Here is a 24,540-nt window from a genome sequence, read left to right as displayed (position 1 = left end):
TGCTTCCTGAGTGTGTCCTGACCACGGATCAATCCTACAACCCTGTTGTTTCGGAACAACGCTCTTAACTGACTAAGCTAACCAGCCAGGGCCAGTTTTTTATTTGTCATAGGGTAACAACAGTTTTGTCTGACAGGTGATAGAGAAACAAACTATCCTCTCACCAGCCTGAGGAACCCTTATAACAGGGGTCCCCAAACTATGGCCTGCGGGCCGCATGCGGCCCCCTGAGGCCATTTATCCGGCCCCGCTTTACTTCCGGAAGGGGCACCTCTTTCATTGGTGGTCAGTGAGAGGAGCATAGTTCCCATTGAAATACTGGTCAGTTTGTTGATTTAAATTTACTTGTTCTTTATTTTAAATATTGTATTTGTTCCCGTTTTGTTTTTTTACTTTAAAATAAGATATGTGCATTGTGCACAGGGATTTGTTCATAGTTTTTTTTATAGTCCGGCCCTCCAACGGTCTGAGGGACAGTGAACTGGCCCCCTGTGTAAAAAGTTTGGGGACCCCTGCCTTATCAGATGCCCCCTCCCATAACACTTCGCTGTGTAAGGGAAAGGCTGGTGCCGAACTCGCGGGTTCTCAGTCTCTTACCTATGGGCATGTTGGTGAAGGGCCCATAGCAACAGATTTCTAGGCCCCTGAAGATCTGGAAGAAAGGAACAGGGATTAAGGAGAAAGAAACATTACTTTTGAGAGTACGAGTTTTTTAAAAATATAACATAAAGAGACTCAGAAATGAAGAGCTTTCTTTTTTCTTTTCTTTACCACTTGATGATTTCTGTTGCTACTTCCCAGAAACAGTACAAATGTCCAGAACACTGTTAAAATGTAATTTTTAAAAAATTTATTTATCAATTTTAGTGAGAAAGGGACAGAGAGAGTGAGAGAGGAACATAGATCTGTTCTGGTATGTGTCCTGACCAGGGATTGAACCAGCAACCTCTGTGCTTCAGGATGATGCTCCAACCAATTGAGCTATCTGGCCAGGGCACAAAATGGAGATTTTTAAAAAGATTTTTATTTATTGATTTTACAGGGGGTGGGGATGAGAAGTATCAATTCATAGTTGCTTCACTTTACTTGTTCATTTATTGCTTATTGTATGTGCCTTGACCAGGCAAGCCCAGGGTTTTGAACTGGAGACCTCCGAGTTCCAGGTGGACACTCTATCCACTGCACCACACAGGCCAGGCGTGGAAGATGTTTCTGAAGTGTGTATGCAGTTGATCCACTCTACAGTCATGCTTTGTCACTCAGGGGATTAGCATCCCACCTTGCCACCAATCAGGCCCAGGATCTTCCCTGATGACCTTTTCCAGGTAGGTGACTTCACTTCTTGTTAGAGGGGCAAAAAAAGTCCTTTTGTTTAATGGCAAGAAATTCAGCTGTTCACTGATGTTTGATGTTTACCCAAACTTGTTCCATCAGCGCTAACCAACCATGACCCTAACTGGCAGACAGCTCTACGTTTCTTTTACATGTACACACTCACTTTTCTCCTCTGACCTGCGTCTGGTGTCCGAGCACCTGTTCCTGCCTCCCCACTGCTTTGAGAATGCCCACTGTTCATTCAGGAGCAAGGAAGTAAAGCATAGCTCTGCCTCTCCTCGCTGAGCTGGCCTGACCACCTGGTTTCCAGCAGACACAGATCACACTGCACCTCCTAGGGGCCAAAGGAACATTCCATGGTGATGGAAATGTTCTATAATTTGTATTAATAATTTGTGCCTTGGCCAGATAGCTTAGTTGGTTAGAGCATTGTCCCAAAGAATAGAGGTTGCCAATTTGATCCACGGTCAGGACATATACAGTAACAGATTGATGTTTCTGTCTCTTTCTCTCTTCCTCTTTCCTCTCTTTGCTAAAATCAATAAATAAAAAAAAAAAAAAATAAAATCTATATTAATTAGGAACTATTAAGTAACTAAAATGTAGTTAGAATGAATGAGAAACTAAACTTCTATATTCTAAATATAAAATTATGTTTATTCTAAATATAGAACTATATTTTAGTTAATCTTCATTATTTATAATTTAAACAGCCCCATGTGGCTGGTGGCTACTCTGTTGAACAGAAATTTTTTTTTTTTTTAGGCAGGCAAATTCTTACACATGCATTAAAGCTGGTTCTTAGGGAAGGACTTGGGTATCATTTAAAGTAAGAAATCTAAATTTGTGCCAGTTGGCTGGCTATATATTATTTGAGTAACTTGTTTTATTCCTCCTCTTCTTTTCTCCCCATTCCACTAAAAAGAAAATTGCCTAGGCCTAGAACCCATCTCACTTCAAATATAAGACTGGGGTAGAGAAAATTCAGGAAGCTAAAAGCACATGACGATCTTTTGAGAAATGCCCCCCCCAAGCCCCCATTTTACTTACAGCCAGAGGAATGCGAAAGGACAGCAAGGCAAATCTATTTGTTTTAAGGGACAGCCTCCATCTGCCATTGTCACTGTATGAATAAACTGAATCCCCAACCTGTTGACAGGACCTATTTGCTCATAATACTAAAAGTTCTCCCTGGGCAGCCAGCTGGGGCCAAATGTGGCTGTAAAAAGTATAGAAGATTAGATTTTTTTCTCTATCCAGGCTGATATTCATTGAGGAGAATGTCTAGCTGTGAGATAAGAAACCTGAGCCTGACCAAGTGGTGGCACAGTGGGTAGAGTGTCAGACTGTGAGATGCGGAGGACCTAGGTTTGAAACGCCAAGGTTGCTGGCTTGAGTACGAGCTTACTAGCTTGAGCATGGTCACTGGCTTTGCTGTAAGCCCCCCGCCACCAGTCAAGGCACATATGAGAAAGCAATCAATGAACAACTAAGGTGCCACAATGAAGAATTGATGCTTCTCATCTCTCTTCCTGTCTGTTTGTCCCTATCTGTCCCCCTCTCTCTCTCTGTCAAAAAAAAAAAAAAAATTTGTTTTTGAAGTTTCCCCTCTAAAAACACATTTCTCGTCCTGGCCGGTTGGCTCAGTGGTAGAGCGTCGGCCTGGTGTGCAGAAGTCCCAGGTTCGATTCCCGGCCAGGGCACACAGGAGAGGCGCCCATTTGCCTCTCCACCCCTCCCCCTCTCCTCCCTCTCTGTCTCTCTCCTCCCCTCCCGCAGTGAGGCTCCATTGGAGCAAAGATGGCCCGGGCGCTGGGGATGGCTCCTTGGCCTCTGCCCCAGGCGCTAGAGTGGCTCTAGTAGCAACAGAGCGACGCCCCGGAGGGGCAGAGCGTCGCCCCCTGGTGGGCGTGCCAGGTGGATCCCGGTTGGGCGCATGCGGGAGTCTGTCTCTCCCCGTTTCCAGCTTCAGAAAAATACAAAAAAATATATATATATAAATAAATAAAAACACATTTCTCTTCCACAGGAAAACATTATGGTGATACTTTGCATCTTTAGAATGTCATTACTTTGACCAGGTACTTTCCATCTCTGCCACCCCAAATGCAGGAAAAATGGGGTGATGGCAGAAGCAGAAACAGGGCAAGCAGCTTCCCTTTGCATCTGGAAGTTACTTGATAGGTTAAGAAGGTGTGGGCTGATCCCAAGAGTTCAGAGCTCTAGGACTTGGTTTGTGATCATTTCCCAAAGCAGTTTTCCTCGGAAAATCACCTCTGTTGGTTCTCTCAAGTTGTGTAAAGGGACGGAAGGCACTCCTCAGGGGAATGATCGGAAATGCCTGGCGGTGCCCACTTGAAATAGGAAGAAACACAGACTGGGAACATAAGCACTCAGCCAGGGACCCGAGAAAGCTGCTGGCTCAGGCATGCCAGGCAGGTGTGAAATCTTGCCCGGACTTCTCCCTGAGAGGAGGACATAGTTTTGGCTACATCGTTTGATCTGGGAAATGTCACTGATTGTTCCTGAGGCTCTAGGCCTTCATTGTCAAAGATGTTAGAATAACCTATTTTTTCCTTCTATAATTTTCTAAGAAACTATATTATTGTCATTAAGAGCTCAGATTCTGGAGCTAGACTGACTGGGTTCAACATTAGCTATGTGAGCTTGAACAACTTACTCCACTTCTCTGAGCCTTAATCTTCTCATCTATAAAATAGGCATAATTATTACACGTCTCATAGGGTTGCTGTAAAATTGTTAATCAGTTCAGATATGGTGGAGCATTTAGAACTGGCATACAGTGAACATTACACAGATGTTAGCTATTTTTTATTTTATTTTTTATTTTTTTGTATTTTTCTGAAGCTGGAAACGGGGAGAGACAGACAGACTCCCGCATGCGCCCGACTGGGATCCACCCGGCACGCCCACCAGGGGGCGTTGCTCTGCCGCGACCAGAGCCACTCTAGCGCCTGAGGCAGAGGCCAAGGAGGGGGTGGGGGTGGAGAAGCAAATGGGCGCTTCTCTTGTGTGCCCTGGCCAGGAATTGAACCCAGGTCCCCCGCACGCCAGGCCGACGCTCTACCGCTGAGCCAACCGGCCAGGGAAGATGTTAGCTATTGATTATCAATCCCTTCTCTTGTAGCACCCATAGACAGCACTGTGCACATCCCCTTCACAGCACTCACCACATTGCTTTAGAGAAAGAAGCTATGGTGAAGTGGAAAGAGCAAAGGCTTACTACATTCATATCTGTTTCAAATCCCAGCTTTGCCACTTAGCTGAGATTTGAACCCCAGACTGGACCAAATTATATTGGTTCTCTAAACCTCTAAGTTCCTTCATTCATAAAATGGATATAATACTTATTCACCTTGTTGGGCAAGAACTAAAAAAGAGCCTACACGAAAATACCTAGCAGTACGCAATGCCACTTAAAAGATGAACTAAGGGCGCAGGGATGCAGAGGGGTAGTGGGGTTTTTGTGAACATGGGGGAGGAGGGCTTTACCTTTCTGTCCTGGGATTCTCTTGCTCTCTTTGGACCTTGGTGGTTCCTTCCATTGACAACATCTCCTCTGACTTCAAAATCATGCTGAAAGAAACCCAACCCAAACCACAGGGATCAGAGAAAGAAAAGCCTCCTTCAATGGAAACAGAGTAGATATGTCATATTTAAGGAGTTTAGTATTGCTAGGGAATATTCTGACTGTTCCCCCCAAATCATTCTTTTTTTTTTTTTTTAAAGATTTTATTTATTCATTATAGAGAGGGGAGAGAGAGAAGGGGGGAGGAGCAGGAAGCATCAACTCCCATATGTGCCTTGACCAGGCAAGCCCAGGGTTTTGAACCAGTAACCTCAGCATTTCCAGGTTGACGCTTTATCCACTGTGCCACCACAGGTCAGGGAAAAATCATTCTTTTTGGTAGATTGGATAAAATGACCAGGATCTCAGCTGCTGAAATCAATTCCCTGAAGCAAATCTTTGTGGGCAGAAATTAACAATTGGCTTTTCACTTCAATGGGACTTAATGTATTTTAATTTTCAACATCTATCTCCTCTCTAAACATTCACTTAGCATTTAGATTAAACTGCTAATACTGTGCTGTTATAAAGATGACTAGAGAATTCCTGATCCCCTAAATCAATTGTGTATTACCATCTAAGAACTTCTCATATTTTCATTGAGAGATTAAGTTAATGAAATCAAAATGATAAAATATACATTTAATACACTGAAGAAAAAGGTTTTTCATAATCACTATTTTTCCTGGTCAAAGACAAGAATAACAGGATTGGGGAGGTTAGAGCTTTTGGGAGAAATTTGGGGAAGAATGCTTAGAAACAATTCTGACTGATACTCAAATTATAGGGGAAGATCATATTTGTTGCCAAGAGTATAAATAAAATAAAGTCATGATAGTATAACCACAGACTGATATTAGGAAAAAACCACTTAACACTTCCTAGTCACCTGAGTGAGAAGAGTCTAAATATGTCATCTATTTGGAATGACCCTCAAATGTATAGGCCTGACTATACCCCTGTTCCTACTTACCCTCTCTACCTGAATACCTAGTATAAATACCCAAATTTATGCATCTAAAGCGAGCTTTCTTTTTTAAAATTTTATTATTGATATAATTTAAAATATAGTTCTTGATCCTAACCCCCTTCCCACTATACACCTCCCCCATGTCTTCCTTATCTAATTCAATTCTGCTAACATCCATCCCATGGTTTAGGTGAAAATCTAAGTGCCACCTCCTCAATTACTCCCTTTATCTCAGCTTCCAAATTTAACCCATTCGTAAGTCTTATCTCCAAACCATATCTCAAAACAACCTCTTCTTACCATCTTCATGTCTCAAATTACCCTACAATTCAAATTCCTTACCATGACTTACATCAAATCCTACCTAACCTGGCCCTTGTCTCTGACCTTCTCCAACCCCTTGTCTAACCTCTGCTCCTCACACATATTATTCAACAATTACTACCCTCCAGCTATACTAGTCTATTTTTCTCTAACAAACAAGCTCATTCCTACCACATGATCTTTATTTATGCTTACTGTTCCTCTGCCTATACTTGTTAACTACGTTTTTCAAGAACAATTCTTTCTTGTGTTTTAGGTTTCAGCTCAAACATTTCAGAACCAACTCTGGTCTCCTTAACTAAAGTAGTCAATCTCTGTCCCCGGTCAATTATAAACCTCTTATTCATAAAATGTATAGGTATTTCAAATGATCTTTACTATTATGCATCTTCCCTCAACAGAACAAGAATTCGACCAGAACAGACTTATCAGTCTTATTTACTGCACATAGTAGGCTCCCAATAATATAAGCCACTGAATGAAAGTTAAAACCAACAAAAATGTCACTTAACTTGAATATACTGAATAGCACCTAATAGTTTAAAATGGTTTTGCTATGTTTTCCGATCTGCTGTCACTAGCAGCTCTTAGATGGCTATTCTAAAATTATTCCTCCTCCTACACTCATCTTGTTTACCTCTTACTTTCTCAGTATCATAGAGTAACATCTCTTTGAAGGAAGATAATTTCTTTTTTTTTTTCTTTAATTTACTGATTTTAGAGAATAAGGGAGAGAAACATTGATTTGTTGTTCCAATTATCCATGCATTCATTAGTTGATTTGTTATGTGCCCAGACAAGGATCGGACCTGCAACTTTGGTGTATCAGAACAACAATCTAACCAACTGAGCTACCTGGCAAGGGTCTGCTCTGCATACCTCTTTTTAAAAAAATTTATTTATTTTTTTCGAGAGAAAGTAGAACGGGGAATGAGCAGGAAGCATCAACGCCTATATGTGCCTTGACCAGGCAAGCCCAGGGTTTGTTTTTTTTTGTGTGGCAGAGACAGAGAGAGTCAGAGAGAGAGACAGATAGGGACAGACAGACAGGAAGGGAGAGAGACGAGAAACATCAATTCTTCGCTGCAGCTCCTTTAGTTGCTTATTGATTGACCTCTCACATGCGCCCTGACCAGGGGGCCACAGAAGACCGAGTAACCCTCCCTCTTGGGCCAGCGACCGCGGGCTCAGGCTGGTGAGCCCTGCTCAAACCAGATGAGCTCATGCTCAAGCCAGTGACCCTGGGGTCCTGACCCAGGTCCTCCACATCCCAGTCTGATGCTCCACCTCCTTCCTAGTCAGGATGCAGAACTCTTTTTTTTTTTTTTCCTTTTCTTTTCTTAAATTTTTTTGAAGCTGGAAACGGGGAGAGACAGTCAGACAGACTCCCACATGCGCCCGACCGGGATCCACCCAGCACGCCCACCAGGGGCCGATGCTCTGCCCCTCCGGGGTGTCGCTCTGCCCCGACCAGAGCCACTCTATTGCCTGGGGCAGAGGCCAAGGAGCCATCCCCAGCGCCCGGGCCATCTTTGCTCCAATGGAGCCTTGGCTGCGGGAGGGGAAGAGAGAGACAGAGAGGAAGGAGGGGGGGGGGTGGAGAAGCAAATGGGCGCTTCTCCTATGTGCCCTGGCCGGGAATCAAACCCAGGTCCCCCGCATGCCAGGCCGACAATCTACCGCTGAGCCAACCGGCCAGGGCCTGGATGCATAACTCTTGATGATCCTCACCATCAAGAAAAATCTGTGGAGTCTGACCAGGTGGTGGCAAAGTGGATAGAACAGGGGTCCCCAAATTACGGCCTGCAGGCCGCATGCGGCCCCCTGAGGCTATTTATCCGGCCCCCACCGCACTTCTGGAAGGGGCACCTCTTTCATTGGTGGTCAGTGAGAGAAGCATAGTTCCCATTGAAATACTGGTCAGTTTGTTGATTTAAATTTACTTGTTCTTTATTTTAAATATTGTATTTGTTCCCATTTTGTTTTTTTACTTTAAAATAAGGTATGTGCAGTGTGCATAGGGATTTGTTCATAGTTTTTTTTATAGTCCGGCCCTCCAATGGTCTGAGGGACAGTGAACTGGCCCTCTGTGTAAAATGTTTGGGGACCCCTGGGATAGAGCATCAATCTGGGAAGTTGAGGACCCAGGTTTCAAACTTGGAGGTCACCAGCTTGAGCATGGGATCATAGACATGACCCCATGGTTGCTGGCTTGAAGCCCAAGTTCACTGGCTTTAACAAGAGGTCACTGGCTTGGCTGGAGCCCCCAGTCAAGACACATATAAGAAAGCAATCAATGAACAACTAAAGTGCCAGAACTAAGGGTTGATGCTTTTTATCTCTCTCCCTTCCTGTCTATTTCTTTCTCTCCCTTGCTATAAATAAATAAGTAAATAAAAATAAATAAAAAATTCTGTGGAAAGTAGCATAAGGAAGAAAGCAGCTAAATATTCAGCTATTAGGTAACTCAATGGCACCAAGTCTTTGTGATTAGTTTGTAACATCAAGTACCTACCTCATCTAGAATCTTTTTTTCTTTAATAGACTGGGTTACCCCTAAAGAGATCAAAGAAAAGACAGGTCATAATGTAGAACATGCTCTTTATGTGGAGGTGGCTAGTGAAGCAATTCACATAAGAGCTGGGGAGGAATAACACTGAGCAGAGGTCCCCTCTCAATAAAGCCACAGCTCCTCAGTAAGACTTGTCACAGAGATTTCCTTTCAGAGACACAGTTGATGCTTAATCCAAACATTATAATAGTGCCTGCTACGCATGGGTTTCTGCCTACTATTAACTAAATCCCTAGTTCATATTCTATCATTGCTAGGAGCAGATTAGGTTCTCTTAGTTATAAAAAGAAATACATCTTCCTAACATCACTAGCTTATCTGAACAAAGAGATATGTGTTAAAGATAAAGCTAGTTTAGTGTTATCATTAAAGACCTTTTGGCAATTCAGATTCAGTATCAGCAAAAAAACCTTAAGTGTAAAAATGCAATTCTGAGGTGTTAAAGGAAGGCCGTTGGGCGAGATAAACTGTACTTACAGAAATAGCTAACTACCCATTTTCCTCCTGCAATTCCCAGAAAATACTTCAGTGTCCGTTCACATACAAACTCAGCATCTGCAGAACAAAAAATGTCCGAAGGATTAGAAGTTGAAAACAAAGTTGGGAAGTGCTGCTCTAACAAGCTAAAGAGCTCCAGCTCCATATGCTACTTGAAATTGATCTGGATTGAGGATTCCAGTACCCCAGTAATAGAATCAGAGGCTAGAAGAACCCCTAATTATAACCAGCATGTGTGGATCTTTGGAAGATGAATAAGGCTGATACGAATTAAAATCAGAGGAAATGTCTGCCCTATCTTCTAGTTGCCAAGACTAGCTATACACATCCATTACTTGTTCAGGGAATTACCCACATTGGTAGTATGATACATGTGCATGGGGAAAAGCTACTTTCCCAGATGGCAATAAGTGGAAGAAGAAAAAAGCATTGTTGCAATCTTGTATCTGAAACCTTGATATTAGTGAGGAATTTTCACCCCCAAACTTCTATTTGGGGAATCCTAACCTCCTAATTCTTAATTCTTTTGAGCAGGACAGGAAAATACAGTGTTTTCATAGCTTTTCTCCTCTCTACATAAGTAGTTTAGAAAGCAGTAGCTGAAGAACCACTTCCGTTTATTTCCTAGTATTTCAGAAACCCCTTTGAAGAACTAAACAAACTGAGGAAAGAAGAAATGTATTTAACTAAATCCTAAACACAGCAGCCCATCTGCCAGTAGTAACAGCAGCCATTCCCCCTCTTTGAATTCTTCACAAATTACTAAAACCATTTTCCTTTCATCAGTTTTATAGCTTTTTGTTTAACTGCTGTGAAAGTTGATTTAATAATATGCTTTAAACTCAGAAATTTTAGCTCATTTTTAGTTCCAAACTTACATTGCCTTTGAGTTTAAAGATAATTACTTTAGACTTAATTTACATTTTAAAGGTTTCTTTTCACCTTCCAGCAGCTTTGATCTCAACCTATAGCTTAAGATACATTTAACTTTAATGACATTCATCTCTAAAATAATACTTGGTTTGAGGTACCTTGTTCCGGCACCTGGGTCCTGTGAGTATTATCCTCTGATCCGGTGGTACAATTTGTATACAGCAGAAAGCTAACATCTTAGAGGTTCTAATGCATTGTGCCCCTGCCAAGGAGTCTGGACCCTCTACTCAAGGAGCTGCAGCGATGTGAACAGAGTGGGCCACTGTACTTCCTGAGAGTCAATTCTGTTTAAAAGCTGCATCTCCTGGGTGCTGGACACACTGTCTTTGCTTCCTGGAGCCCGTGAACGAGTCTAACTCCTCTTCCAGATAATAAGTCTTCAAATTTGAAGACAGTGGTTTTGTTCCTTAAGTTTTCTCATTCCTTTCTCTGTTCTTCCAATGCCATTATTCAGAATTCCTTCTCCCCATCTTCATCATCTCACACTCTCTAACATTGTCAGTGACCAGCTTAAAAAGAAAGCACGGCGCTCAAAACAGAGCACGTATCTTCCATGCAGTCACTCCAGCATAAAACACAGTGGCGGGTCAGGATTTTTCCTTCACTTGTTCCAGATATTAGGCTTGTATTAATGAGACCCAATTTCAAATGAGCTTTTAGGAGCCCTAAACTATTTACTCAAATTTAGCTAGTAGTATCTGAGGTCTCCTGTTATTACAGGAGTCATAATTAAGATTTAAATAGGCAAAGGTATAGGACAAATTATTTTTCCCCTTTTGTTTTTCCTTTTTCATATGCTAAGCTATCTCAGAGCTGATATCAGATTTCTTTCTTTCTTTCTTTTTTTTTTTTGTACATTTTTTTAAATTTTTTATTTATTCATTTTAGAGAGGAGAGGGAGAGACAGAGAGAGAGAAGGGGGGGAGGAGCTGGAAGCATCAACTCCCATATGTGCCTTGACCAGGCAAGCCCAGGGTTTCGAACCAGCGACCTCAGCATTTCCAGGTCGACGCTTTATCCACTGCACCACCACAGGTTAGGCCAGATTTCTTTCTTGAAAAACTCTCAACCACACTCAAACTAGTGTTTGCATGGAGCTAGGCAGGTCATGACTGGACATAGAGCTAGACTAGGGTTTCTAAGCACCCAGATTTTGAATAAAGACACACTTCTGTCCCATTCTCCTCTTTGCCCCACTTATTCCTCCAGGACTAGAGCTCTGCCCGACCAGAAAGCCCCTCCCACAGAGCAATGCAGTTAGGGTGGACTAACAGAATAGTTCCTCGTTCTAGCTCACCACAATCCCCATCTTAACCCCAAAACAGAAGGGATGGTCAAAGTAGCAAAATTATTATTTTTCTTCACAAAATAATTGATCGGCTATTGGAAGATTTTCACCTATGCTATGCTTAACAAATACTTATACTTCTACTTGTTATTCTACGCAAAAGATGCAACACATTCTATAAAGGTTCTTAGTATACCTGTTTTCATAATGACATGAGTAGTCTCTTCAGTAATTAGATTAGTTAAAGTGATGTGGTGTTTTCTGGCAAACTTGTGCACAAGCATCTGAAATCAAATCAAGTATTACATTATCATGAATTACCTCTAGTGAACAGCTTAGAGCATTAGTTATCCTAGCTTTGAATCTCCATTTTTTCTCAGAAAAGGTATTCTTTTTATTCAAATATGCTGAAGTCTCAAAACAAATAGCAATTTAATACAAATTATGTACAAATCAGAGGAAGAAATTCTAAAGTAGTTCATGCTAGCAGACATAAACTATAACCAAGGATTCAAAATAATAATTTCTCTCTCTTTTTTTTTTTTGGTATTTTTCTGAAGTTGGAAACGGGGAGGCAGTCAGACAGACTCCTGCATGCGCCTGACCAGGATCCACCTGGCATGCCTACCAGGGGGCGATGCTCTGTTGCAACCAGAGCTACTCTAGCGCCTGAGGCAGAGGCCAAAGACCCATCCTCAGCGCTCGGGCCAACTTTGCTCCAATGGAGCCCTGGCTGCAGGAGGGGAAGAGAGAGACAGAGAGGAAGGAGAGGGGGAGGGGTGGAGAAGCAGATGGGCGCTTCTCCTGTGTGCCCTGGCCAGGAATCGAACCCGGGACTCCTGCACGCCAGGCTGACGCTCTACCACTGAGCCAACCAGCCAGGGCTAATTTTCTCTTTAATAGCAAATATCACTGGATCTCCTAAGACAGCTAGTTTCTTTGCAGAGTGATACACTCTTATATTTCAGATTTATCAGCCTACACTATATATGAAATAACTAGCCTACAGATTATGCTGTAGATATGTGGCTTAAAAACAAGATGCAACCCTCTGATAGTTACAAAACAGTCAAGTCAAGAGTGCAAAAACTATCAATTCCTCTTAAAGAACTAGAAGAGACTCATATTATTCCCAAAGGAAATCTACAGCCTTCTAGTTATTATCTATCAACCAAATAAAAATCAATAGGTAGTAAAAGAAATTAACCCAATCCATTATGGACATAGTTGACATAATTAGTAACTACTGTTTAATAAATAACTCTGCTTACCAAGGGCCATCATTTATTAACCATCGCCACCCCACCCAATATTTATGTGCTGCAAATATTGCAGTGGCGATCAGGCCATCTTTCTTTCATGCTGCCTCATCCCATACAGCCACAGGGCACTAAAAAGGCAAGCTAGAGAAGCTAATGACATCCTCCCAACCTTTTGCTGCTGCCCTCTGCCAGGATCATTAGCAATTCTGAACTGATTAATTGCTGAAATCCCAGCCTTGAACAGTGTTCAGTTAGAAGAGCACTGGCTGAAAAGATCATCTTAATATGAGCTTCAAAATTAATCTTGTGTAATACAGCCAGCAGCTTTCATAATAAATTTACTACACTTCAGCAAGCCTGAATAGAGCTGAAAAGTTTTCCTCTTTGCTTGTTTAAAGACAATATCTACCCAAGCCATTATAGTACCATTATAATCTAATCTGTAGCTCAGAATTGCTCATGGCAAGAGATCAGACCACTTTAGCCTTCTCTGAAAAGCTGAACTCACAAACAAGGAATGCTAATTTTCAATGAATAAATGGGAATTCTAGATAAGTAGGCAAATGATCAAGAACAACATAAACAACATAAACAGACACAGGTATGAATTTCCAGAGTAAATAGATGGTCTGGGCATCTGGTTGTGAAATTAGAATTCTAGCATTATTTATAAGAATTTACTCATTGTATCTTCTAGGGCAGACGATCGTTTACTTTGCCCTTTTAGTAGTAGAACACATCTTGCCACACAGAATGTTATGCTGAACTGCTACCCATAGAGAACTTAGAATGAGAAATGGTTCTTGTCCTAGTAAGGATATATTATTAAGATACTTAAGAATGACTGGGTCATCTCTCATTGTGTAATAAATTACAACCACTATTGAATCCATTTGATACTCTGGTTTGTTATCTTACCATGGTTCTTTAAGATATATTAACTCAAATATTTTATTATGAAGTGATACCAATGGTGATTAATTATAGAGGAGGCAAATTTCCTAAGATGTCTGAAATCTATGCTTAGCCCAAATAGAAACAATGTTTTAGTGGTCTTAATATTTTAATAGATATTTTTCTATTGTATGAAACAATTCTTGCTTCTGATATGAGAAACCCAAGGAGATGTCAAAATCCTAATAGGTAGGAGGGCATGTTGGAAAGCGGAAATGATAGGGCAGGCTACTGAATAACTTGTTGTCATAGGCCAGGACAAAGGCAGTGTGCTTGGAACCAGTTTGAATTTGGCTAATTACACTGGTGTGTTCTCTCAGATGTGACCCAAGGGGGGTTGGGGAAAAGATGCCTTTTAAAGAGTAGAGCTATTATACCTACTTGCTTTTTTAAATAAATAAAATTAAAATAAAAAATATATTATACCAAAAGTTATATAATCTCTCTGCAAACTATTAGTTGATGCTTCCTGTTCTAGCCTCCTGCCTTTTTCTCTAAAAAATCATAAAAATAAAATCTTTAAAAAAAATCTGTGCTGATATTTAATAATTTTTTCCAGTAAATATATACAAAATAATCTATGCTATTGTTTTAGCTAGGTTCAAAATTTCAGAAATTAGTAATGGAAATTAAATTACATAGAATGGCGCTGGTTCCCCAGATTTCTTCCTATAAGTTATTTATTGCTAGTACCTATTTTAAACTATTCATAGTATGTTAATGAAGTCTCAGTCATTAGAGAGATACACATGGATAAACTTACAAATTCATCTGGGGTCAAGCCTGATGCCACCATAGATATTCTTTTGTTGATTGTTTTTGTTGAAGACACCATTTCTGGCTTCTCCGTGCTCATGCTTTCTTCCCTCACTTTATACCCAGAAGTATTAGTAGTATGAGCAGCAGCTAGACTCTTGGAAGACTGTTCAACTTGAAATTGGGGTAATTTCAATGAAGAGGTTGAAGTTGGCATACTGCAACCATGAGCTGGCTCTGGGGCTCTGTCTGAAGAGTGATCAGACTCTGGGACTTCAGAGAAAAGGCTGGTTCCAGATTTCTGGTAAGGTGTTCCTTCTGAAAGAAATGGGGGAAAAAATTAACCTACATGACAATGAATCTTGAATTAGAATGCCTAGTCTCCACTAAGAATAAAGTAGCTCAATTTAGTGTACTAATACACTGTTAGTGAAAGTATAAAGTGGTTTAATTTTTCTAAACCATTATATTCCAAAAGCCTTGTGTGTTTACATTTTTAGTCACTAACTGAAGTTTTAGAGATACAGCCTAAGGCCTGACTGATGGTGCAGTGGACATACCTTCGACCTGGGATGCTGAGATCTCAGGTTCAAAACCCCAGTGTTTCCAGCTTGAGTGCAGGCTCCCCAGCTTGAGCATGGGATCATCGACATGATCCCATGGTTGCTGGCTTGAGGAAGGGGTCACTGGCTCGCCTGGAGCACCCTCCACCCCCATCAAGGCACGTATAAGAAGCAAAGAACAACTAAAGTGAGAGTTGATTATTCTCATCTCTCTCCCTTCCTGTCTCTCTAAAAAAAAAATAATAGTAACAGCCACACAACAGCTGCCCTGTGTGAATGAATCGAAATTATACCTATCTATCTATCTATCTATCTATCTATCTATATTTTTTATTTTTCTGAAGCTGGAAATGGGGAGGCAGTCAGACAGACCCCCGCATGCACCCAACCGGGATCCACCCGGCATGCCCACCAAGGGATGATGCTCTGCCCATCTGGGGCGTTGCTCTGTTGCAACCAGAGCTATTCTAACGCCTGAGGCAGAGGCCACAGAGCCATCCTCAGCGCCTGGGCCAACTTTGCTCCAATGGAGCCTTGACTGTGGGAGGGGAAGAGAGAGACAGAGAGGAAGGAGAGGGGGAGAGGTGGACAAGCAGAAGGGCGCTTCTCCTGTGTGCCCTGGCCAGGAATCGAACCCGGGACTCCTGCACGCCAGGCCGACGTTCTACTACTGAGACAACCAGCCAGGGCCTATATCTATATTTTTGTCAGATTGGCAAAAAACACATTTTTTGGTATGCCGCAGAATTTTAGTATTTAGTTTATGTGTGCTATGAGATGAAAAAGGTTGAAAGTCACTGTGCTAAGTCAAAGAAGGTAGTCACAAAAAGACAAATACTGTGCTATTCTACTTATATGAGATATTTAATGTTGTCAAACTCTTAGAAATAAAGTAACATAGTGGTTGCCAGGGGATGGGTAGGGGGAAACAGGACATTGCTGTTTAATGGGTACAGTTTCAGTTTGGCAAGGAAAATTCTAGAGAACAGCTGTACAACAATAGGAATATACTTAACACTACAAACACTTCAAAATGGTTAAGATGGTAAATGTTATGTTACCTATTTTTTTACTGTAATTAAAAATAAAATAAAAAACGCCATTTAGGCCCTGGCCAGTTGGCTCAGCGGTAGAGCGTCGGCCTGGCGTGCAGGAGTCCCGGGTTCAATTCCCGGCCAGGGCACACAGGAGAGGCGCCCATTTGCTTCTCCACCCCTCCCCCTCTCCTTCCTCTCTGTCTCTCTCTTCCCCTCCTGCAGCGAGGCTCCATTGGAGCAAAGATGGCCCGGGCACTGGGGATGGCTCTGTGGCCTCTGCCTCAGGCGCTAGAATGGCTCTGGATGCAACAGAGCGACGCCCCAGAGGGGCAAGGCATCGCCCCCTGGTGGGCATGCTGGGTGGATCCCGGTCGGGCGCATGCGGGAGTCTGACTGCCTCCCCATTTCCAGCTTTGGAAAAATGGAAAAAAAGAAAAAAACAAAACAAAACAAAACAAAAAAACACGCCATTGATTTTGAGACATTATCCTATCATGAAAAAAACTTGCACCTTAGAACCATAAAATGCAATATTATAAGGTCAGCCTTCTATAATTTTGGTCATTTATTTTATCTGGTTTAAATATTCCTTTTTCTTTTTTGGGGGCAGAGACAGAGTCAGAGTCATAGAAGGACAGATAGGGACAAACAGGAAGGGAGAGAGATGAGAAACATCAATTCTTCATTGCAGCTCCTTAGTTGTTCATTGATTGCTTTCTCATATGTGCCTTGACCAGGGGGGCTACAGCAGACCGAGTAACCCCTTGCTCAAGCTGGTGAGCCTTGCTCAAACCAGATGAATCTGCACTCAAGCTGGCGACCTCGGGGTCTCGAACCTGGGTCCTCCACATCCCAGTCCGACACTCTATCCACTGCCTGGTCAGGCTAAATATTCCTTTTTCTACTACCTGTATTCTCTAGCTATTCAGCAATAAACATATAGTATGGTTAGTTAGGATGGAAAAAGAACGCTGAAAATGAGAAATACACAATTTTTGTTTCATCATCTATGATATTATTACCTTTTTCATTTAATAAATCATGAGATATCATTACCAAATTAAAAACCGGAGACCAGGCCCTGACCGGTTGGCTCAGTGGTAGAGCCAACGGCCTCTACCTTAGGGGTAGAGCATCGGCCCGGCATGTGGAACTCCAGGATTTGATTCCCAGCCAGGGCACACAGGAGAAGCACCCATCTGCTTCTCTAACCTCCCCCTTCTCCTTCCTCTCTGTCTCTCTCTTCCCCTCCTGCAGCCAAGGCTCCATCGGAGCAAAGTTGGCCCAGGCACTGAGGATGGCTCCATGGCCTCCGCCTCAGGTGCTAGAATGGCTCAGATTGCAGTGGAGCAATGCCCCAGAGGGGCCGAGCATTGCCCCAGGTTGGGCACATGTATGAGTCTGTCTGCTTGCCCACCCCCCGTTTCTAACTTCTGAGAAATATAACAAACATAGAAAACAGGAGACCATTCCTAAATCATTTCAGAAAATGTCACTCCATTAAGCATAGACAAATAGAATATTTGAGATTCTTAAAATGGCCAAATACCACATTTATTTATTTATTTACCACATTTACTTTATTATTTTTTTTATTGATTGATTTTAGAGAGAGGAAGGAAGAGGGGGGATGGGAGAGGGAGGAAGAAGAAGGAAGGGGAGGGAAAAAGAGGGAGGGAGAGGGAGGGAAAGAGAAGAAAAGGGCAGGAGAGGAGAGATCAATTTTTTGTTTCACTTATTTATTCATTCATTGGTTAATTCTTGTATGTGCCCTGACCAGGGAACAAACCTGCAACTTGGCATATGGAGGTGATGCTCTGATCAACTGAACTACCTGGCCAGGGCCCAAACACCACATTTAGATGCTAAAGAGCACCTTTTATGATAATCTGTTTTTGAGAATTAATTAAAAATTTTCTTTACTAATTCAAACTTTGATCCATAGGTCATAAAACACATCGTTCATTTCAAGTGATTTATTTATTTATTTATTTTAAATTTTTATTTATTGATTTTACAGAGAGGAGGGGAGAGAACAAGAAGTAGCAAGTCATAGTTGCTTTACTTTAGTTGTTCATTATTGCTTGTTGTATGTACTTTGACTGGGCAAGCCCAGGGTTTTGAACTGGAGGCCTCAGCATTCCAAGTCAATGCTTTATCTACCGCATCACCACAGGTCAGGCTCAAGTAATTTATAAGGCATAAAATACATACTCATTTATATGTATTAATTCAGAAAATAAAAGCTTATTTTGCAGATTCTAGGGCCCTAACACTTTTTTTTTTATTAACCTGGGACCTCTACATGCCGGGCTGATGCTCTACCACCGAGCCAAGCAGCCAGGGCCCCTAAAACTTTTTAAAAAATCGATTTTAGAGAGAGAGGAAGGGGGGGGGACATCGATTTGCTATTCCACTTATCGAGCATTTGTTGGTTGACTCTTGTACGTGCCCTAACCAGGGACCGAACCCGCAACATTGGTGTATCAGGATGATGATCCAACAAACTGAGCTACCCAGCCCAGGCCCTTAGAACTCTTATCTACAGTTGAAAAAAGTATTTAGAGCACACCAAGACGCTCCCATCTTTAAAAGACTTAAACCAATATAGACAGATTAATGATTGTAATAATTTTCAAGTAAATTTGGATTAACATTCAACCTATTTTTAAAAAATAGGTTTGAGTATAACAGATACATTCATGATATACTAGTACATTTACTTGATAGATGATTAACCAAATTACCTTTTGATAAAATTCAGAGTAAAATAAAAATGTTTTCTCCAACAGAACAGATGCAATATTACCTAGGTCCTGTCTTGGCAAATAAGACTGCTCCATTAAATCTTGGGCCTCAGATTTGGTCAGTTGTTCCTCTTCTACATCAACACCCTTAATAAGCTCCTTTTGAGATGGGTAGCTTCTGTTCTGAAGACTCTGTGAGTAGCTGTGCACATACCATCTATCATCTAACAACTGGGATTTAACAGGGGAAGACCTAGAAAGAATGAAAGGAGAAAACCATCACCACAGCTCATGAAAGGACTTACCAAACTTCCTAGGCAGCCAAAGCATAAGTGATACAGCTCATTGTCAGAGAGATACCCCAGTGACGGCCTAAGAGTCTGGATTCATAATGTGTGCCAAGATATAAGAGCTGACATAGAACATCTCCCCTTAGGGTCTGGTCTGAGGCAGTAAGTAGATATCCTAGCTGTTTAAAAGCACGTCAGCAGATTTCAGCAAATTACCTACTGCCACTTAAACTCTATAAAATAGAAAGTACTATTACTGGTGAGTCTCTATTGGTGTGTCAGAATCAGATCTCTCATGAAAGTAGAAAGCTGATTAATTTTGACATCACTCCACTCATTTTTTCTATCCAATTTCAGCAAAATTCATAGAATCATCCTTATCTACTGCCTTTACAATGTCAAGTCATTCTAAAAAATAAAAGCCAGCTATAAAACATTGTTAGAAGAGCACACACACACAGTAATTCCTTTACTCTTTCAGGTTTTAGGACTTTGCTGTAACAGATTTAAAGGACCTCAGAGATCGGCTAATTAATTCAAACAATTATTGGATGTTTACTATCAGTCAGGCACTAAAATGAGGCCCTGGAGATTAAAGATGAGCCAAGACCTAAACTGCCGCTCAAGTAGTCTATACAGTGTTTTTCAACCACCAGTCCACGGACCGGTGCAGGTCCACAAGAGTTTACCCTGATGCATGAAGATTACAGAGTCTATAATCATTGGGTCTATAATCTTCATACAACACAAGGCTGGTTAACTCTTTCGCAGATCGGCAGTTGAAAACAACTGGTCTAATAGAAGGAGGAAGTTCAATCAAACGTGTAGGTTCTTTAACAGAAGTCCCTTGGGAGAAGGGGAAGAAGAATAGAAATATTTGGTCTGAATATTAAATAGGTGGTTAGCTCAACTAGTTAAGCCTTGGCAATGGAGGCATTAGCTCTTAAATATGGGTTTAGTGTCTATGGAGGCCAGATCTTTTAATTCAGTCACAGCCATAGTGCCAGGACACCAGCCTCCAAAATATATCCTCAGTCCAGTCAAGAAGTTCAGAAAAAGCCTGATCAGGCGGTGGCACAGTGGATAGAGCATCAATCAGACTGGGATGTGGAGGACCCAGGTTCGAGACCCCGAGGTCGCCAGCTTGAGCACAGGCTCATCTGCTTTGAGCAAAGCTCACCAGCGCCCTGGCCGGTTGGCTCAGCGGTAGAGCGTCGGCCTAGCGTGCGGAGGACCCGGGTTCGATTCCCGGCCAGGGCACACAGGAGAAGCGCCCATTTGCTTCTCCACCCCTCCGCCGCACTTTCCTCTCTGTCTCTCTCTTCCCCTCCCGCAGCCAAGGCTCCATTGGAGCAAAGATGGCCCGGGCACTGGGGATGGCTCTGTGGCCTCTGCCCCAGGCGCTAGAGTGGCTCTGGTCACAATATGGTGACGCCCAGGATGGGCAGAGCATCGCCCCCTGGTGGGCAGAGCGTCGCCCCATGGTGGGCGTGCCGGGTGGATCCCGGTCGGGCGCATGCGGGAGTCTGTCTGACTGTCTCTCCCCGTTTCCAGCTTCAGAAAAATGAAAAAAAAAAAAAAAAAAAAAAAAAAAAAAAAGCTCACCAGCTTGGACCCAAGGTTGCTGGCTTGAGCAAGGGGTTACTCGGTCAGCTGTAGCCCCACGATCAAGGCACATATAAGAAAGCAATCAATGAACAACTAAGGTGTCGCAATGAAAAACTGATGATTGATGCTTCTCATCTCTCTCTGTTCCTGTCTGTCTGTCCCTATCTGCCCCTCTCTCTGACTCTGTCTCTGTAAAAAAAGTTCAGAAAAGATGGCGTGATTAGATTTTTGATAACTTGTCACTATTCCCAGAAAGATAAGTAAAAACATACCCACTCTCAGTAGGAACTCAATAAATATGAATTCCTTAGCCCTCCTAGAGTGGCAAGATGTGACTCTAATGGCTCTGAGACTCTCTTGAACTATCAACTCGGAATATCAAAAGTCTAGAACTTGTTCTTTTATGTTACAATGTTGTTGTAAAGATCATATGAAAAAGTAGGTAAAGTATTTTTGAAAATATAAAGTATGGCCCTGGCCAGTTGGCTCAGTGGTAGAGCGTCGACCCAACGTGTGGAAGTCTCAGGTTTGATTCCCGGCCAGGGCACACAGGAGAAGCACCCATCTGCTTCTCCACCCCTCCCCCTCTCCTTCCTCTCTGTCTCTCTCTTCCCTTCCCGCAGCCAAGACTCCATTGGAGCAAAGTTGGCCCAGGGGCTGAGGATGGCTCCATGGCCTCCGCCTCAGGCGCTAGAATGTCTCTGGTTGCTGCAGAGCGAAGCCCCAGATGGGCAGAGCATCGCCCCCTGGTGGGCATGCCGGATAGATCCTGGTCAGGCACATGCAGGGGAGTCTCTCTGACTGCCTCCCTGCTTCTAACTTTGGAAAAAAATACAAAAAAAGAAAAAAACAACATACAAAAAAATATAAAGTATTATACAGTCTAATCTCAATAGTGATTTGAAAAGACACCTTAAAAGGTATTGTGAATACTTATAGGGTAAATCAATAAACTATTTCTAGAAAGGCACAATCTTTCCTTTAATTAGGGCAAGGGCTGTCTTGGAGAAGTCTAGCATTAGCCTCTAGGCTTGTTTAGGTTTTAGTTCTATGCTTTGTTCTGACCTTCAAAAGGACCAGATGTATACGCATTTCTCATGTTATAGCTAATGCCTTGTGTAGGTCCAAAAAGTTTGAGTATACCAAAGTAGCATCCTAGAGCAATGAGAAGTTAAAAATGTCTGTGAACCAAAAACTAGAGAAAGTAGAGTGAAAAATATTTAACAGTAAGGTTCAATATAAGTAAAGGTGTTACTCAGATATCACAATTTGACATTTACTACTACTTACCTTTCCACTCCTGGTTCTTTACTTTTACTGGTGGAACTATCCAGAGACTCTTCAAACTTGTCTGCAGAAAGGCTTTGTGGATTCTGGCTTATAGAATATTCACTTTTCTCTAAAGTTAATACTGTTTTAAAAGCAATGGAAAAAGAAATTTACTGCTTTGTGCTGATGGTGATAATTCAGGTGAGGTAATCAATTATTTAAAAAGCAGCAATCTGTGGCCTAGCCAGGTAGTAGCACAGTAGATAGAGCATCAGCCTGGAACACAGAGGACCAGGTTAGAAGCCCCAAGGTTGCTGGCTTGAGTGTGGGCTCACCAGCTTGGGTGCAGGGCCGCTGGCTTGAGTGGGGGATCCTAGACATGACCCCATGGTCGCTGGCTTGAACAAAGGGTCATTGGCTCAGCTGTAGCGCCCTGGCCAAGGCACGTATGAGAAAGCAATCAATGAACAACTAAGGTGCTACAATGAAAAATTGATACTTCTCTCTCCCTTCTTGTCTGTCTCTATCTGTCCCTCTCTCTAACATACATAAATAAAACCAGGAATCTGTATGATCAAATTGTTTTTTTTTTTTTTTTTAGCAAGAGAGACACAGAGAGGGACAGAGACAGGAAGAGAGAGAGATGAGAAGCATCACTTCTTCACTGTGGCATCTGAGTTGTTCTCATATGTGCCTTGACCCGGGGGCTTCAGCCGAGCCAGTGACTCCTTGCTCAAGCCAGTGAGCTTGGGCTTCAAGCCGGCAACCTCGGGGTTTCAAACCTGGGTCTTCTGTGTCCCAGGCCAATGCTCTACCACTGGGCCACTGCCTGGTCAGGCTCAAATTGGTTTTTAAGCAGGCACATCAGACAGTATTTTTTTTTTTTTAAAACAGGGACAGAGAGAGAGTCAGAGAGAGGGATAGACAGGAATGGAGAGAGATGAGAAGCATCAATTATCAGTTTTTCGTTGCAACACCTTAGTTGTTCATTGATTGCTTTCTCATATATGCCTTGACCGCGGGCCTTCAGCAGACCGAGTAACCCCTTGCTCAAGCCAGATGAGCCCGCGCTCAAGCTGACAACCTCGGGGTCTCAAACCTGGGTCTTCCACATCCCAGTCCAACACTCTATCCACTGTGCCACCGCATGGTCAGGCTCAGACAGAATTTTATAAACACAAACAATCCAGCACCAAATGAAACTTTAAAAAAAATAAAGGGAACTGTTTAAGACTGGGTGAATAAAAATACCCAATAGAGACAAGGCTGGAAAAAAAAACACCTTATATATTTGGCCCTAAAAGATAAGAAAACAAGAATAGGAAGTAACTTTTTATCCCTATAGCAAACTAATTATACTCAAGTCCCTTTAGATAATAGGGAAAAGAAAGTACTGAAAAGAACTTCCATCCCTATTGCCTCCACATCAAAGACTGTATAGAATGGGCTGTGAGTTCTTACATGTGTGGGAAAATAAGGGGAGGAAAGCACGAGAAAGAAAAAACAAACCAGAAAACCAATACACAGAAATCCAAGATGCTGACTGATAAGAAACCTGAAGTTATACATGGAACTAAAGATGAAATGGCACAAGGAAAGAAAAAAACACAAAACAGACCCAAGGCAAAGTTCTGGCACATTAGTACAGCCTCTTTATTTATTAATTCCTCCAAATGTATTCCTGTGCCGTTGTTTTCTAGGAAGTAGCTTAAAGGCAGAAATATTTTAAAAGCAAAAATAAATACTTAAAGATTACAAATGTCTTCTATCTATTAAAGACATTGATGACTGTAACTTATTTCAAGCTCTTATCAGAAAAGCTAAAATCCATAAATTGAGGCAGAAAAACATAAACAAAGGGCTATATTAATTGAACTGGTTTTTTTTTAAAGACACTAGGTGACCTGGGGGAAAATAATTATTGATTTCCTGAGTTAATTCTCAAATGTAACTTATAGTTATCTTTGGGCTCATCTCTTCTGGACCTGTGAGTTTCTGGGAACACAAGAACTCTGCCTGGAGCTACCACTTGCTGAAAGTAAGCAGAGTCTACACAGGTTTTCCTTTCAACTGGGAATGTAATGCTTTTAATAAGGGTATCATTTTCCCTCACATATAGAGTGATAATTGGTAAATGTTAATGTGCAGTCTCTAAGGAATCACACCAAACAGAATTAACCATTAGAAAGGGTTATTTAAAAAGAAGTGAGAAGGTAGGGAGGAAGCCTCAAACAAACACATATTCAAGTCATTCCATCACATTTGAACACTTAGCATATGAGTTCCTCTTTTCACTACAATGAGGTCAGGCTCTGAAGAAAATAAGCTAACCTGAGTTGGAATTCAGTTACTCAAAAGGACCTAAAAATACGGGGCAAAATGTTTCTATTCTTCTTTTCTCTTAATCCTTATTTCATAAATATAGAAAAACAAGGCCCAAGTATTAAGTCAGTATCATAGGCCCCCTTAAATGCTTTCCTCATCTGGGGATCTTTTTTTTTTTAAGATTATATTTTTATTTATTTTAGAGAGGGGAGAAGAGAAA

At 41.9% G+C, this 24,540-nt stretch overlaps 1 protein-coding gene across 1 annotated transcript in view; it reads right to left on the bottom strand.

Annotated features, from left to right (window-relative positions):
- BRCA1 (BRCA1 DNA repair associated) overlaps nt 1–24,540 on the bottom strand; it is a 72,951-nt gene that overhangs the window by 5,071 nt on the left and 43,340 nt on the right. The window contains exons 13-20 of the mRNA XM_066364066.1: nt 22,017–22,137; nt 18,891–19,081; nt 14,489–14,799; nt 11,706–11,793; nt 9,268–9,345; nt 8,734–8,774; nt 4,849–4,932; nt 598–652 (exon numbers count right to left, since the gene is read on the bottom strand). Coding sequence (XP_066220163.1) covers nt 598–652; nt 4,849–4,932; nt 8,734–8,774; nt 9,268–9,345; nt 11,706–11,793; nt 14,489–14,799; nt 18,891–19,081; nt 22,017–22,137 — 969 coding nt within the window. The remainder of the gene's footprint in view (nt 1–597; nt 653–4,848; nt 4,933–8,733; nt 8,775–9,267; nt 9,346–11,705; nt 11,794–14,488; nt 14,800–18,890; nt 19,082–22,016; nt 22,138–24,540) is intronic.

Source organism: Saccopteryx leptura, chromosome 2 (assembly GCF_036850995.1).
Source record: "Saccopteryx leptura isolate mSacLep1 chromosome 2, mSacLep1_pri_phased_curated, whole genome shotgun sequence".
NCBI lineage: Eukaryota > Metazoa > Chordata > Mammalia > Chiroptera > Emballonuridae > Saccopteryx > Saccopteryx leptura.
This window is presented reverse-complemented; position numbering and strand designations above follow the sequence as displayed.